Source organism: Xenia sp. Carnegie-2017, unplaced genomic scaffold (genome assembly GCF_021976095.1).
Source record: "Xenia sp. Carnegie-2017 unplaced genomic scaffold, XeniaSp_v1 HiC_scaffold_24, whole genome shotgun sequence".
NCBI lineage: Eukaryota > Metazoa > Cnidaria > Anthozoa > Malacalcyonacea > Xeniidae > Xenia > Xenia sp. Carnegie-2017.
This window is the reverse complement of record NW_025813487.1, coordinates 18269193-18286999: the sequence shown is the minus strand read 5'-3', so window position 1 is coordinate 18286999 and position 17807 is coordinate 18269193. Positions and strand designations below refer to the sequence as shown.

General features: G+C 34.5%; 1 protein-coding gene and 1 long non-coding RNA gene across 2 annotated transcripts; both read left to right on the top strand.

The window, feature by feature from the left end:
• The first annotated feature begins 54 nt into the window (after window positions 1-54).
• On the top strand, window positions 55-16144 carry LOC124451705 (junctional adhesion molecule C-like). The gene is made up of 5 exons (XM_047002324.1): window positions 55-167; window positions 5938-6006; window positions 6231-6575; window positions 15107-15382; window positions 15491-16144. The coding sequence occupies exons 1-5, from the start codon at window positions 164-166 to the stop codon at window positions 15856-15858; spliced, it is 1062 nt and encodes a 353-aa protein (XP_046858280.1). The 5' UTR covers window positions 55-163; the 3' UTR covers window positions 15859-16144.
• LOC124451747 lies at window positions 7841-9837 on the top strand. Its single transcript, XR_006950647.1, has 2 exons — window positions 7841-8153; window positions 9575-9837. It is a non-coding gene; the product is annotated as an uncharacterized LOC124451747 (long non-coding RNA).
• Window positions 16145-17807: the final 1663 nt, after the last annotated feature.

Sequence of the window (17807 nt, the reverse complement as noted above, 5' to 3'; positions counted from 1 at the left end):
CACGTGCTTGCCTTCTCATATGTCACTTATGATTCTCGACTTGTGGTTGGAATTCTCGATACACTTTTGTTATTTTTGGCGTGCCATAACTTCACGTACGTCATACGTTGCGAAGCAGGAAATTGAGTCTTTCTGAAATTCTCACGGAAGAAAACCAAATTACATGGGTATGTTACATTTTGCTGTATTTTTAGTGGAATAGCGTACTTGTCCTTGTTGTCTTGAATGAAAATATTGTTTTGCTGTAAAGTTTTGGCGTAAATATTCATGGCATTCGACAGGCGCTATTGAAACGAGTCTCTTATCGAGAATTCTTAGTTCAAACTAAAATTAGCCAATACTAAAATTGTGTTTGTGAAAGAAAATAAGTTTTATCCCTAGGCCATACTATCGTCCATATCGACGAAAATCAGAACGAAAACTGCCGCAACGAAAATTTTGAACGAAAACTCGACGAAAATTTCGTTTTCGTGCATATTAGAAGAATTAAACTTTTGACCTTTTTCGTTAACGAAAACGCATACTATTGGCTAATAATATCAGACTTTGTACTCAAACATGGCGGAGTGGCAAGAGGTTTCGATCATTGAGTTCAATAATAACTGGAGCGGCTATCTCAAGCGCGGCCTTAGATATCTGCTGACGCCAAAAAAATGGCGGATTTCGTCCGTTGCCGCTGAGATTTACCGAAATTGATCGCTTTTCCGAAAATTTCACAATTTCCACTCCTCCTGAGAAGAGAAAAAATGTATGTGTGGGATTCGTCAAGCAATTTTTGATGAAAATCAAGGTAAAAACCTCAAATTCATAACAGCGAGTCAACTGTGGTTGTCAGTTATGTGCTACTACGAGGATGCATTTATAACTATCGACGAAAGAGCTATATGTCGGCTACACATGTATGAATGCAGATGTGCGTCGTTTTTACCAACGTCGAACTTGTTTGATCGATTAAACTCTTTAGTCTATACAAAAAAGTATATCATAGTTCATCTCCACGGTTCACGAGAGAGAAGTTAGCTTATTTGTTATCATTGCTATTTTGCTTCTTTTCATGATGCAATGGGCAATGGCTTTTCGCCACAATTGTTGGATTTTACTTGTTTCTTTAAAAAGTAAATATTAAATCTCTGGATATTTACGGATTTTCTGTAATTGAGTTTCATATTAAATTTCAAAAGACTCAAGTCTGCATAGGTTTGGTAAATCAAAACAAACAATATTGTATAGAAAGTACTTTAAGTAACCTTTTTGTGATGTTCTGAAGTGCAACTGCATCAAATACTTGTAAAGTTGTAGCACATTTTGATTTTGTTGTATTGATACATGAATTGGGCAAAATGCAAATAATCATCAAAACACTTGTGCTTCCAATGGTGTTTATAATTCATTTGTAGTTTTAATACTTCTACCCTTCTTTTCACTTTGTTTTGTTTTTCCTATATTTGCAAATAAGTACACAATTTGAATGATTAACACAGTTTTCACCTAAATAATAAATTTCATAAGCAGTTGGTAGTGCATTTTGTTCTCTGAGTATCCACATCTGGTGTTTTGTTCATACAAGAATGATGAAGTGCAAGTAGATATGTCATAGCAAGGCAATATAACCAAATGAATCAAATACCTATAGCGTACTTTTATTCTAGAAGCTTAAAAGCTTTTAGAAATTATAAAGTTATTGGATTATATTAACCATATATCATCAATCTCATGAAAAGAAATAAGAAGCAAAATTTGTAGGAAAGCTTTGAAAAGTGAAAAACTTTTCTTTAAAAAAGTAGCAATAATGCATATGATAAATCTCCATTCTGTACTTTACTAGGTAAATAAGCTCAAACTGTTTCTTGAAACAAAAACTGTAATAATGAAGAAATATACAGTACAGTAACTTTGAAAGTTTCATCACTGAATCTTTAATGCTTCAGTGTAGTGCATTAGATATTAGTAACATTTATACAACACTCAACTAAAATGTTTTGATAAAGATATGACTTGATTTAAACATAAGTTATATAAAACCCAATGGCTTATACAGTTTGATGCTTCACATCTGCATCAAGTCATCAATCTCAGTACAAATGTTTACATAGACTTTATGGCTTTCCACATTTTATATCTTTGTGAATTGACATTTCATTAAGCATCAAAACACACACAACCTTGCCATCTTTCTTTGGTTCATGAACTTTAACTTCAAAGCATTCAAGGCATCCTTAGTGAATCCATTGTCTCCATCCCTAGAATTTGACCATGATCAAATTAAATAACTCTGGATAGGGCAGACGATAAATCAATTATCTTTACAGCATTATAATTTTTTAAGACTCTGCCTGGTCAATAACATCTTCCAGTCATCTTTACTCCTTGGTCTTCCCTGCATGTTGTCAGCAAATAGAACAAAGCAAGCTCTGCTCCAAATCATGGGTACTCTTGGGGCTGATCATTTCGTTTTGATACTTACTCACAGAGCAAAATGTGTGCAGGGTCTTTTTTGCTTTAGGGAAACTATTTTGCAAATAGATGGGTAAATTTACGACTTCATGCAGACTTTAGAAAAGTATGCAGAATTTTATAAACAAAAACAGGAAAACATCAGTATATTTGGCGTTCAAGTCAGTCTTAAAAAATACGATCTTTAATATGTATTTTTATGGCTTTTAAAGTGCATGTATAATTGCTTTTCAGTTTTCAATCGTTGACGGACTAAAAACTAAGTCTATCTTGAGCGATATGTTCCTTTTGTGGAAACTACGACATCCAACAATTGAACGATTGAAGTGTTGGCATTATAAAGAAATGCCAAAAGATATCGTCACAGAATATGGAACTAACGATATCGTGTTGGTTTTTGAAAAATTCTTTATAATTTACTATATACACCAGGGGGAGGTCGAGAATATTATTTTTCTGCAAAGCGATCATTTCAGCGGAAATACGTCCGTTGGCCGCCATTTTTTTGGCGACCTCGCCCCAGTAAAGATAGCCGCTCCAGTTATTATAGAACTCAATGGTTTCGATAAATCAGGGCTAACAGATTTTCTAAGATGTGTGCCAACTTTAGTGATGTGAGGTCTAATTGAATCCAAAATGAATGTTTTATGCAGTGCGGTGTTTGAAATTAAATGAAGATATGATCTTCGCACTTTGTTGGACAATTTAAGCAATTGTCTCATAAACCTGAAAAAATCAGGTGACTCAACGGGAATCGAACCCATGACACAGTGGTGAGCAGGTCAATTTTATTGGGCTCATGTTTTCTCGTGAAATGAATGTTATATGAATGTTTTATGCCCTGCGGTGTTTGAAATTAAATGAAGATATGATCTTCGCACTTTGTTGGACAATTTAAGCAATTGTCTCATAAACCTGAAAAAATGATGTGACTCAACGGGAATCGAACCCATGACAATGTCATTCATTCATTTCACGAGAAAACATGAGCCCAACAAAATTGACCTGCTCACCACTGTGTCATGGGTTCGATTCCCGTTGAGTCACCTGATTTTTTCAGGTTTATGAGACAATTGCTTAATTGTCAAAGTGCGAAGATCATATCTTCATTAATTCAAACACTGCACTGCATAAAACATTCATATAACATTCATTTCACGAGAAAACATGAGCCCAACAAAATTGACCTGCTCACCACTGTGTGACTTCATAGCTCAGTTGGTCAGAGCACTGCACCGGCACCGCAGAGGTCATGGGTTCGATTCCCGTTGAGTAACCTGATTTTTTCAGGTTTATGAGACAATTGCTTGAATTGTACAACAAAGTGCGAAGATCATATCTTCATTTAATGAATCCAAAATGTAGTCAAAATTTGTCGTCGTCATTCGCAAGTATTTTATGTGTCTATTTTCATTGTTCGGCTCTCGTTTATTAATTGGACGAATCCAGTATCGACGTTTGCTGTTGCTTGTTTTCAACTTTAAAGGCAGTAACTTTTTCTTAAGAAAAAGTAATCTTTTTCTTTTAGAGATCGCTATTTTTTCTAATCCGTCAAAAATGCCGCTTGCTTATTGGCCAAAAAAGTTTTGGCTTTGCAAACATGCTTGTAATTTTTCGTCGTGTCTGGCATGCATTTCGTGCACGAATTTTCGTTTCGTTTTCGTTTTCGTCAATATAGACGATAGTGTGGCCCAGGCTTTAGTCTGAATTCGTGAAAACCTTCAATAATATGGTACACAAGTGTATACGTAAAAATACAACAGCTTTTTGTATTGGTATGCTTTGATGAAGATTTCTTTACCTTAACGTCGCTTTAAACAAAACTTTTTAAGAATTTTGATGCATTTTGAATTTCATAATTTTAAAAGACCAAGACGAAACACTACATTAAATATTAAATGAGTATGTTGCGTTTCATTTCTTCTTTGATTCTTGAAAATATTTTTGGACTTCCTGTTGTATTGTTTAGTTACCAAACTAATAAGGGCCTTGTTTACATGGGAATAGTGTAACCATACTTGCAAGGCTATCTTTTTGTGTAGGGAGACTCTACCATTGACAGGTCTGTGTATTACTATTAATGACAGCAACATCAGCATGTTGTAGACATGATTGCAGATGAAACATTTTGCCTTCCTTGAGGCCTATTTATAAAGATCCATAATTCAGTGTAAGACCTCTGAAAATCGTTTCAAATTCATTTTCATTATATTATGTTCACATTGAGTGTTTTTTTTTTCAATGACGACTTAACATTCATAGAATAAAAACCTTCTTTGCCATCTTGAAAACTTCCTTGTAGATGGTGGATAGCTCTAGTTTTATTGTTTGTCTCTGTAAAATCATGTAGTGCATCTTGTGTATAATTTTATGCTTTGAAAGCAATTTATTTTAGATATAAAGTAAATGGTTTGAACCCGGAGTATCGTTATATGTTTGTAATTGATGATCGTCCAGGTTAATAAAGTCCTGAGAAGGACTGTTTTTGTTGTTGTAGACTGACGTTTCGACAACCTTAGCGGTAGTCATCTTCAGAGTCAAATGAGGAGTAAACGTCAGGTTAGCCGTATTTGTTATCTGGTTCCTACGTCATTGTATTGTGTGTACAGGAAATGTGTATTGTCATTGTGGATTAGTGTGAAGTGAAATATTTTATTGTGATGTGTGAATTAGGTGTGACGTTTTTAGTTGTAATGTGTGGGTGTCAATTGTGTATTGTCATTGTGAATTAGTTTGAAGTGTAATGTTTTTGGTTGATCGTTTGTTTGTATTGTGAATAAGTCGTTTGTAACGTGCCTGTAATTGCTGTGATCTGTTCAGGGGGGTTTGTTTTTTATTTTAGATATGATGTGAACATAGTTCTACTGAAAGGGATTACCTTATCTCAAACATTTTATGGTTTATGACAAAAACATAACTCAACTGTTGTGGTAACCTTATCAATTTGATATGGAAACCTTAACCCTCAGGGTTACCCTAGCACACATGTAAATGCTACATATAAAGCAATTTCACGTTGGGTAACTTGTTTGCTAATGTAACCTTTCTCTTTTCACAAAGTTCATTAGTGAATGGTTCACAAAATCTCTTTAATTGATTGAGGTTCAGCTAAAATCAGTTTACCCAGGCTAATGCAAACTCAGCCTTTGACCAATCAGCGCACATGTTTTACTGTTTTTATTTTATAAAGCAAATTAAAACACAAAAAATTTATTGCAATGATAAAGATATTTCTGTAGTAGAATTAATCGAACATATTGCTACGCAAAATGTTGCCCATTTACAGTAGAAATTACTATTTATTTTGATGCACCATGTTTAGTTCTGTGCACAGGAGATGGGCCACAGCGCCGACTATTTTTACCAGTTCAGAATTGATAAGCCGCAGCTGGAAAACTGGAATTTTCACAGCACTAACCATGTTGACTCATGATTTTATTTTCAAAGATCATAAGCATTAAAATTCATCATTTAATTTTTTAGTGAAAATGGTAAAGACAAATTTAGTATTTTCGACTATTACATTGATCACATTTCTTGGTCTTGCCAAAGGTATTTAACTTCAAATATCCATTTCTTTTTTTTACTTAAATGATTTTTGATGTATTTTTAGTTGTTGTAGTAGTAATATTTAATTAGTTTATTTTTTATTCGCAATTTTTGAATAGAACCTGAATTAAAAACATCAATTACTTTTGTTATGTTAGTAGAAGATGTATTTTTTACCTAAACTATCTTTTTATCAGTCATAGATATTAGCTAAATTTCAATTTCAGGAACAATAATATCTCCACCTGATGGTCAAAAATTTGTATTTTTGCCTGGATCTTCTCACAATATAACTTGGACATTAAATAAGATTGGAAACTTTCTTTTTCGGAGCTGGACCTTTAGGACATTTGACACTCCTTCTTCTGCAGCTCAAGTAATTGTAAGAATAATTGATGATAAAAAACCACATTATCGTACATCAGTCCTTAAGTCTTTGGGTTTAGATGTTGAAGTTTTTAAACCTGCAACTCTAATGTTAAAGAATGTTACTCAAAGTTACATTGGTGTTTATAAATTTTCTATCCATGCTCCTGCTCCCTTTGGCTCATCTGTTGAAGTGTTTATTGCAAGTAAGTTGTATTAATTATTTTAAACTTAGCAGCGGGGTTATCCAAGCCTTTCATGTAATCTGAGTAGCTGTAGCATCGGGCGTAATTTTACGATATATGACCGCAGTCTGGAATCCTATAGCTAAATACTTGAGCCGTTGAGCGAAGACAAATACGAAGACTTGTTTTGTTCTGTTTTAATTTAAAAAAGAAACTATAGGGTATCTTTTGATTTGAATAATCTATGTTAAAGTGTTTGTATCACAGATTTTACTACATTTGAGTATAGGACAAAAAATTAGTTATTGATACCACTTTTGATTTTTGTGGTATAAAATTTGATATCAATTGATCAACTGGTAATATCACTATTATGTCTCGCCGAACAAAGAACAGTCTATCCACGCTTACAGATGTTGATGTTAAAAGCTTGATTCTGAATTTGCCCAAAACAGATGAAACGAAAGAAAAAGATATTCCACCAGAAAGATCTGCCAAAGATAACGGAAACAAGACGAAAGAAAATAAAACGTGCACCGAACTTTATGATAAAGAAGCAAAATTTCGCGCGCACGTGGTTGATGTCGAGACATTTGTTTTAACAAAGTAAATGGTTTGAACCCGGGAGTATCGTTACATGTTTGTAAATGTAGATCGTCCAGGTTGGCATAGTCCTGAGAAAGACTGTTTTTGTTGTTGCTGACTGACGTTTCGACAACCTTAGCGGTAGTCATCTTCAGAGTCTGAATTCCTAAAGCGCATTATAGCAGACATTTGTGCTCTCCGAGTTTCTGCAGGAAAGTAAATATCAATGACACATTTAGAAAATAATAAACGGATATTATCTTCAGCAAACTTGTTAATCACACTTTCAATGTCAGAAATAATTTCTGCATAAATTTGCATCAAAGCCAAGCAAATTAAAAGCTCTTCTATCATAAAGCTCCTTTGATAGGTTCTTAGATTCCTCAGTGCTGAAATTTATGTCTCACATTCATTACCTAAAATACAAAGATTAACTTTAATATTTTCAAATCCTGGAAATGATACATGCTTCAGTGTTTTGACGATGTTGTCCGGAAAAGGCCCATTGTACGTTTTCCAAGCTACACCTGACAATTGAGATCGTTCATTATCCAAAATTGGAGAAGTAGAAACATGTGGTTCCATTTTCCTCCCATGTAAGTTCCAACATGTCGCCTAAATTTACCTACAGCATCATTCCAATGACGAAAGGGTGAACATTTAGTCTTGAGCATTTACTTGGGAATTTGTGTCCAAAAAAGCACACATCATAAGCAATAAACACGATCTTCTTTTGATGAATAACACAGCCAAAAAAAATGTGCGAGCCATTCATATCTCAACGATTTCTTAGTTCCTCGCCTAAAGAAGGTAAAATGTAATTTTCAACCGGTTTGAAAGCATGTTCTTCTTGGACAAAAGAGAGAGTTGAATATAGATTCAAGCCTGCTGTCCACAATCAGGAAAGTAAGTGAAGTTTTAGTCTTCAACACAGAAGAAATGGCTAAAATGCAAAGACAAGATCAACACTTACAAAACCAGAATCTGGATAGTCTCGTGATAGTCTCGTCAAAGGTAAAATATTCTTCAAGGTGTTGTTGAATTCTTCATGCTGTTCAACGACCTCTTTGACGTCACAATAAAAAGCACCATGCTCTTAGTTTTGTTTTCAATATTATTTGAAGCGTTGCTCTTCTGTTGTAGCCTAATGAATACAGGGTACTTGGCACGTCCAAAATGAGACCTCTCTGTTTCGTTTGTAGATAAAAGCAATTTGCTTAAATTAATAATTTCTTTGGAAATCCGTTTGAAAGAAATATTTACTCTTTCTTTGTGGCTTTTCAATTCATTTTCAGACCCTAAGTCAGCATAATTCAAATGACAGCACATGTTATGAAAAACACTATTTGGTATGATCTTGCATGTTGTTGAATAGTCAGCTGGCTTCAATAATGTCTTCAGTATTTGTTTCGGTGTCTTGTCTCCAGTATTCCTATATTGAAATGTTTTTGTTGTACCTGTTTACTTATATATGTTCCGCTCGTCGTTTTACTCTGCTTATTCGTTTTACCGAATGTCCTTATTTGACTTTGCCACAAACTTTCGTAAGTGAAATCAGCCAATGAAGTTCTTTCATCACTTTTTTATACTTCCACTGTCTGAACTTTCGTTGATTTCAATGAATGGCAATCTTCTATTTGCCACACCAAGTACACGGTCAGAAGCATAGCGATGGTTTCTATGAATTTTGCGACTAGTCTTACAATGAAGATGGTAAAGGTCACTTACCAATCTCATGCAGCATTTGTAACTGCGTTCGATATTAACCACGCTAGACTTTGCATTTCTTGCTCTTTCAATCCACTTGATTTCAGACGTTTAAACATCCATTTGACAAACAACATATGTATGTAATGAAAAGGTCATTTGTGGCTACAAGGATGGATTTACCATTTCCAAGTTCTTCTTTTACAGGATGTGTATCGATCAATGAGTTGTGATGCACTCCTACCAAAAATGTGTTTGAACAGTGGATGTATAGTCCAACTTATAATTTCTCATTGTTTACTTGCTTACAAGTTAAAGCATCAATAATTTCATACCTACCGACCTTTGACAACGCGCCATTGCCTGATATGCACTCCTCTGTCAAACGGTTGGAGGATTTGATCAATTTGTTTTGCTGTGTCTTAACTTTCTAAAACAGTTCTTTTCCGAACTCTTGATTTTTTCTTTGTTTTTTTCTGGTTAGTTTTTTTCTCGGTTTTATCTTGGGTTTCGTGGTTTTTTATTTGGTTTCAGTCCATTCACCATGGCAATTGCTCTCCTATAGTCAATAAAACTTATTGAAGTTATGTAAAATGTTGCTTTCCTAAATTCCTAATGGGGTTGTTATGTCTAAACAAACTTGATTTTTTTTATCAATTACCCTTTCACCATATGTTCATTTTCTTTATTTTGAATATTGACTGAAAATTTTCTGTTTTTGTTTTCAGCAAAACCAAACGTGATAATTAGTTGTTCAAATCCTCTGGTTGTAAATAAAGGTGATAATGTGTCAGGTGTATGTAGAGGTGAAGGAGGTAGCCCTCCTGCTAATGTCACATGGTTTGATAAAGATAACAACATAATTGGTGATGTTGGAGTTGTAAGTAAGACATTAGTAATCACTAATGTTACAGTGAATGATGGTGGAAATTACACATGTAAAGCACAAAGTTATAATGATCCACGTTTTAGAGATGAAAAATCTATTGAAGTTATTAGAATTATAATGTTTAAGTAACCATTTTAATATAACATAACCAAATACAACGTGCAATGCAATAGAACAGAATAAGAATACTAAAAGATATAGAATGTCAACAAGACAAAGAACCTAATATATATATATATAAGTGTTAGTGCCAAAGTCCATGATTAATTATCCAATCATGTATCATCATTATAGATATGAATTTCCGGTATCATATTATTCTAATAATACGTTTATATCCCAATACTCCCACTTAATGATTATACTTGAATCAGTTGAATGTTCATTGTTCTTTAATCTTGATAATGCCTAACATGTTCCTGAATTTCTGAAAAGTATCTTTACTAAGTCCTTTTGTAAATATATCCGCTAGCATATTCTCACTGGAACAATATTTAACAGAAATGATATTCTCGTGAACTTTCTCTCACATAGTGGTATGCCACATCTATATGTTTTGTCCGAGAGTGGAATTTCGGATTTCTTGATAGCTCAATAGCCCCTTGGTTGTCTTCATAGATGATAGTAGGCTCTTGTTGTATTATTGAGATACTATCCAGTAGTCTTCTCAACCAGACTCCTTCTTGGCATGCTGTACTTAAAGATACATACTCGGCTTCTGTTGTTGATCTTGCAACACATCCCTGTCTTTTGCTGCACCAACTCACAGTATTCCCATTAATTTGATATACGTACCCTGTAGTAGATCGACGTGTCACTATATCTCCACCCCAATCTGCATCTGTATATCCTGACAATATTGGATCATTGCCATCTGTGGTAAATTGTAGACCATAATCCAATGTACCTTGAATGTAACGTAGGATCCTTTTAACTCCTCTCCAATGCTCTAGTCCTGGTTTTGCCATAAACTTTGATAAAGTTCCAACTGCAACAGCTAAATCGGGTCGACTTATCAATGTAGCATAGTTTAAGCATCCAATTGCCATTTGATATTGCTTCACATTAACTGGATTCTCACCTTCACTTAACACTTCATACTTCTTTCCAAATTCAAGTGGTGTTGAGACTGCTTTACAATTTTGCATGTCGAATTTTTTCAGTATTCCTTGTAGGTATTTCTCCTGATTAATGGTTAATGTTCGCAATCTTCGATTTCGTTTTATACTCATCCCCAGCACATAATGAATCTCACCAACATCTTCAACATGGAATCTATTTGCAATTCCTGACTTTTCTTTTTCCAACATCTCAATAGAATTGGAGAAATGGAGCATGTCGTCAACATATATTGCGATTATGACAAAGTTAATTTTGCCATTTTTGGACTTTACGGATTTGACATATACGCAAGGATCTGCTGAACTTTTCTTGTACCCATTTGAAAGCAAATGTTTATCGATAGAGGCATTCCAGCACCTTGCAGCTTGCTTTAACCCATATATACTTTTATTAAGCTTGCAAACATATTCAGGATGATCTTTGTCAACAAAACCATCAGGCTGCCGTAAATAGATTTCTTCCTCCAATTCTCCTTGAAGAAATGCAGTTTTTACATCTGTTTGATGTATTTCCCAATCACACATGGTTGCCACAGCCAATAATGATCTGATCGTATTATATGTTGCCACTGGAGCAAACACATCTTCGTAATCTACTCCATATGATTGAGCATAACCTTGAGCAACTAATCTTGCCTTAAATCGTTCAATTGAACCATCAGCTTTTCTTTTTACTTTGTAAACCCATTTACTCCCGATTACATTTTTGTTTTCTGGTAAAGGTACTAAATCCCAAGTATGATTATCTTTCAACGAATTGTATTCTGAGATCATCGCGTTCTTCCATTCATTCGCATGTTCTCCAGTTGTTGCTTCTTTTATATTGTTGGGCTCACTGATGTCTGCAGTTAAGTCGCTGACTGTGTAACATTCTTCGTCGAATCTTTGAGGTGCTCTTCGTATCCTTTCACCTTTGAGTTGTCTAACCTCATTCATGAATTTCTCTTCGTAAGAATTTTCTCTCACTCGATTGCAATCATCTACTTCTCTTGCATCAACATTACCGTTTTCATGTTCAGCATTTCGATCTTCTATTGATTGGCTTTCATCATTGCTATTTGCATGAACATCATGTACATCACGATTTTCTTCATCTTCAATGAGTCTTTGCTCACGCTGTTTGTTTTCAAAGTTATAAAATTGCTGCTCTAGAAACATAACGTCACGACTTTTATAAAACTTCTTCGATATTGGATCAAATACCTTAAACCCTTTCGTCCCATCAGGATAACCCATGAAAATCGTCTTGAGAGATTTTGCATCCAACTTTTTCCTTTGCTCTTTAGGAATGTGCATATATGTTATGCAGCCAAACACTTTCAGATTACTTACATCAGGTTTTATCCCAAATAGACACTGATAAGGAGTTATACCGTCCAAAGCAATTGCTGGACTTCTATTTCGAAGATAAGTTGCTGTATTTACAGCTTCAGCCCAGAATTTATTGGGTAGACGTGAGTGCATCAACATACTTCTTGCTGATTCCATTATCGTACGATTCATCCGTTCTGCAACTCCGTTTTGCTCTGGGTTATACGGAACAGTTGTTTGATGTGTGATGCCATTGTCCTTTAAAAACGACTCAAATTCTTTTGATTGATACTCACCACCGTTGTCTGTGCGTATAATCTTAACTTGCTTACCAGAGATATTCTTTGCATAGTTGAAAAACTCTTTAAATTTTTTCAAAACTTCACTCTTGTTCTTCAAAAAGTATACTTGTACATATCTGGTGTAGTCATCGATAAAGGAGACATAATATCGAGATCCACCAATGGAATTCTCTTGTATCGGTCCACATACATCACTATGTATAATTTCGAACGGTTCCTTAGCTCGTTGTGAAACGCCTTTTGGAAAAGAGCAACGATGCTGTTTTCCCAACACACAAGCTTCACAAAACTGATTTTCACCTGTTACATTGCCTATTCCATCGACCATATCATTCTCGACGAGTTTCATTACATTGTTTATTCCAAGATGTCCCAATCTGCAATGCCATAAATTCAAATCTGAATCAAAGCTTTGTTCTTTTGCAACATTCATATAATGCTCGACAATTTTCAAAATGTACAGTTTTCCTTGTAGTTCTCCCACTGCTAACAGTTTTGAATTTCGTCGAATGTTACAAACATCGTTTTCGAAAGTAACAATAGCTCCAAGTCTTATCATCGCTCGAACAGATAATAAATTTCTATTTATGTCAGGTAAATACAATACATCCTGCAACGAGATGTTTTTGTTTCCGTCGCCGAGAATAGCTTTTACCTTATAAGTTCCTTTGCCATACGCTAAAATAGAGCGGTTATCTCCAAGGTTTACTACACACGGTTGCTTAAATTCTACGTAATTGCATAAGCCTTCCAAATCGTAAGTCATGTGCTGCGTTGCACCGGAGTCGATAATCCAATCTGAATTCCTTGTCATGTTTGATGAATTTGAAATCAACGCATCACCATTATCGATCTCGCTATTTTCTTCGTTTTCTGCAAGCTGAGCAGACTTGTGTCCCTTATTGATTGAAGAGTTGCCACTGTTTGGAAACTGCTTCGTCTTCTTCTGCGGACAGTCTTTTGCTAGATGCCCTTTCTCGTCACAAATGAAACACTTGCCACGAAAGCCTTTCTTTCGATTAGAAATGTTCTCATTCTGACCACCGCGTTGTTTCCCACCTCGAAACTTGTTACGTTGCACGGAAAATGCATCCTCTTTTCTGGTCTCGGAATCTTTGGCTCTGTCTTCATCATTTAGTATCATGTTTTTCACTTTCTCATAAGAAAGTTCATTCTCACCAACAGCATCCAATGCCGTTATTAATGGTTTATATTTATCTGGCAAACTAGCCAACAGGGTCATTGCCAGTTCGTTATCATCGATACTTGCGCCCATTTCTTTTAGTTGCTCGTGTAATGATTTTAAGTTGTTTATATGGTCCAACATATTCCCTCCAACATGAAATTTTGACGAATAATATTGCTGGCGAAGACGAACCTTTTGAAGTAACGATTCCCTGGCGAATTGACTTTTCAAAGCGTCCCATGCTTCCTTTGCCGTTATCGTTTCTCTCACGTGCACTTGCTGATCCGGCTCGATAGCCAAGCAAATATACGTCCATGCTTTTTTCGCGGAGGAATTGAATCTCCTTCGAACATCAGCACCGGCATCGTCGTTAGGAGCAATCGCACTACCTTCGACGAATTCAAACAAGTCCATGCTTTCCAAATATAACCGCATGTTGAAAGCCCATGACCGGTAGTTCGTGCCATTCAATTTTGCGAACTTAAGAGCGCTATCCGATAAAGACATTGCTTAAGTTTTAAATTACTTATCTTTAGTAGGACAGTTTGCGTCCTGGGCCCATAACCTATTAGAATTATAATGTTTAAGTAACCATTTTAATATAACATAACCAAATACAACGTGCAATGCAATAGAACAGAATAAGAATACTAAAAGATATAGAATGTCAACAAGACAAAGAACCTAATATATATATATATAAGTGTTAGTGCCAAAGTCCATGATTAATTATCCAATCATGTATCATCATTATAGATATGAATTTCCGGTATCATATTATTCTAATAATACGTTTATATCCCAATAGAAGTAACAGTGAAACCTACTTGTAAGTTTTATAAGAAAGCATTTCAGATCTCATTATAAACGTTTGACATTTAGGCATCAATGCCCTCTTTGCTGCCTGCTGCGCTGACGTATGCATCTGTCGTCACCTAGCTTTTAACTTTGCCGATTGCATATCCTCATTAAATAGGTTATCAAGAGCCTTAGACGACTATGATTTGTTTATAGCTCTTCGAAGACCAACGATAGTTGTTTAGGCTTCATAATAAGTCAATATTGTTTATGTCTAGTCGGTCACGCGATTGACTTTTAAAATTTCAAAAATTATTATTAATATGTATCTTGAAGTTTGAGTGATTATTGTTACGTTGTTGTTCTTTTCCAACATCAAAGTCTTTTTTACAAATAAGATTTTTATTAAGCAAATTGTTTCACAATTCTGTGATTTAATCCAAAAATCTCATTGGATAGCAGTTTAGTGGAAAATTTCCACTAATCTGGACTTTTAGCCAGTGATAAGCGGGCTTTCTGTTGGCTTGTGACTGGTTAGGGCATTGATCCAGCAGTCCTAAAAAAATGCACCTAACACTAACGACTACTCTCATTATAAATTTTCTTTTTCATAACTAATTTAAGAAAGGAATATTTTCTGTTTTAAATTTCAGTGAAACCAAAGGTAGTAATTAATTGTTCAACTCCTCTGGTTGTGAATGAAAGTGATAATGTATCATGTGTATGTAGAGGTGAAGGAGGTATCCCTCCTGCTAATGTCACATGGTTTGATAAAGATAACAACATAATTGGTGATGTTGGAGTTGTAAATAAGACATTAGTAATCACTAATGTTGCAGTGAATGATGGTGGAACTTACACATGTAAAGCACAAAGTTATAATGATCCACGTTTTAGAGATCAGAAGTCTATTGAAATAGTAGTGCAATGTAAGTCTTCAACTTCTATATTTATACTTTTGTTGCTATAGATGTTTTAGTTTTTCAAATACGTTACTGTGGAAGCTGGTGTGTGTGAATATTATATTTTATTTTTAGACCGACCACGAAAAACCAATATTACCATCAGTCAAATGCCAGCCACAAAAGGTCAAAATGTGAGAATATCCTGTGAGTCAGATGGGCATCCTGAACCAACCTACACCATTTACCACAATGGTACTGATAACACCTCTGTTGTCAGCAATGAAAAAACACACACAATTCATTCCGTCAACTTCATTGATGCTGGTTCATATCGTTGTGAAGCAAAGAATAAACTGGGAAATGATTTATCTGAGGTTAAAAATCTCACTGTCAACCGAGATATAAATCCCACTTCCACTAACAACGAAGGTAAAATTAAGAACCTCAGTTTATCACTTGTTGGACTTTTATTTTGCATTATGTACGAACTTTCTTGGTAGCAAATGGTGAAAGACCGATGTTTATCTTATTGTAATTAGCATTAGACTTCTTGAATGCACTTGAATACCCTTATAACAATAAAATTTCAGTAAACAACGAAGATTGCTCTGATTACATAACTTTTTACTGGCTCGTGTGGTAAAACAAAGACTGGCAATGTCTGCATGCTGCATTAACCATAACATTTTTTTTTATGAATATATATTCTTCAATGACTATCAGTAAAAATATGTTTAACTTATCTGTATTCCCCAGTATAATCATTAAAGTGTTTATAAACGTAAATTGCCTAGAGTTCATTAATTTAAATAGATTACTTGGCGTGAATTGCTTAAATAACTGGAATTATTAAGACAGCATTTCAGATCTCATTATAAACGTTTGTGTAGAATATTGAATTTAATTTTCTTCTTTACAGATCCACCACAACAAACCAATATCACAATCAGTCCAATGCCAGTAAAAAAAAAGGTGAAAATGTGACAATAACCTGTGAATCAGATGGTTATCCTGAACCAACCTACACTATTTATCATAATGGTGCAGTTATCAGTAATAAAAAGACATACATCATTAATTCTCTCAACTTCAGTAATGCTGGTTCATATCGTTGTGAAGCAACAAATAAGCTGGGAAATGATTTTTCTGATGTAAACAATCTTTTTTATCATCAAAGGTAAAATTAAAATGCTACTTTCATCAAAGGTAAAATTATCAACTGCTAAGTGTCACGAATTTTTCGCGTTTGTTTACGTTTCAAACGTCACGTTTGTCAGACGAAACGTCGGGTTTCATCTTGTAAGCGTTACGTTTGTTCAAATCGCGGATTTCTAAGTTTGAATCAGCTCTTTCATATATTATATGGTCAATTATCAAACTTTGCAAATCGCTTAAGGTACACAGATGTAATTTTCAGTTGCTACAGCATTTTATCATTGTAAAATCGTATAAACATGTTAATCACATGACCAAAACCTGTTCAATTTGTTCCTCAAACGTTAAACTTTCCTAAGCATACATTACGTTTCTAATTTGAAACCCGACGTTTCGCCTGACAAACGTGACGTTTGAAACGTGAACAAACGCGAAAAATTCGGGGCAGTTACCATTTGAACGCAAATGATAATAAAATCTTACTTCATCAATTTTTGAGATAGATGAGTTTCACTCTTTCATTTGATTTGTTCTATTTGGTCGATTATTATCATTTTTTCGATAGATATATCTTTCATTCAATATTCTGTCAGCATTTTCATCTCTTTGACATTATAATTTGAGTTGATTTCCAATAAATGTGTTAACATATGAATCTCCAACATCATTTTCCCTTTCAAAATATTCATCTACCGATTGCAACACGAAAGGTAATTTATTTACAATGCTTTAAAATCATATTTATGTTTAAAATACTATTAGCTCTTTCTGTTCAATTAGCTCTATCCACACAATGCAATTAACATCTCGACCTTTTCCTTAGACTTAATGGAAATGTTCAATTCAATCTATCCAATGCTCAATCAAAATGCTCCAATGTTATTATCATATGTATTTTAGTATTGTATACAGATAGACTCTTTTGATTTTTTCCATATTTTTAAGTTCTATGCTTCTTCTCTAGACAACGTTCTTTGTGATGACGAAAAAGAGAGAATAAAACAGTACAAAACAGAGTGGTACATTATTTTAATAACCTTAACATCTGGAATTATCGTTGGAATTTTCATCTCGATTTTATTTTTTTTGCGTTATCGTCAACATTTGTTAAGTAAAAAACGTCAACAATTTCAATCTCCATCTGAAGTTAGGAAAAATTCTGTTGATACAACTTATCAAGAATTGGATTCATTAAAAATGAATAAAGAAGATAATTAGCAATCATTGAGACCAAAGGATGACACAGTTGAGAAAACTTATCAAGAACTGGACATATCGAAAAGGAATATAGAAG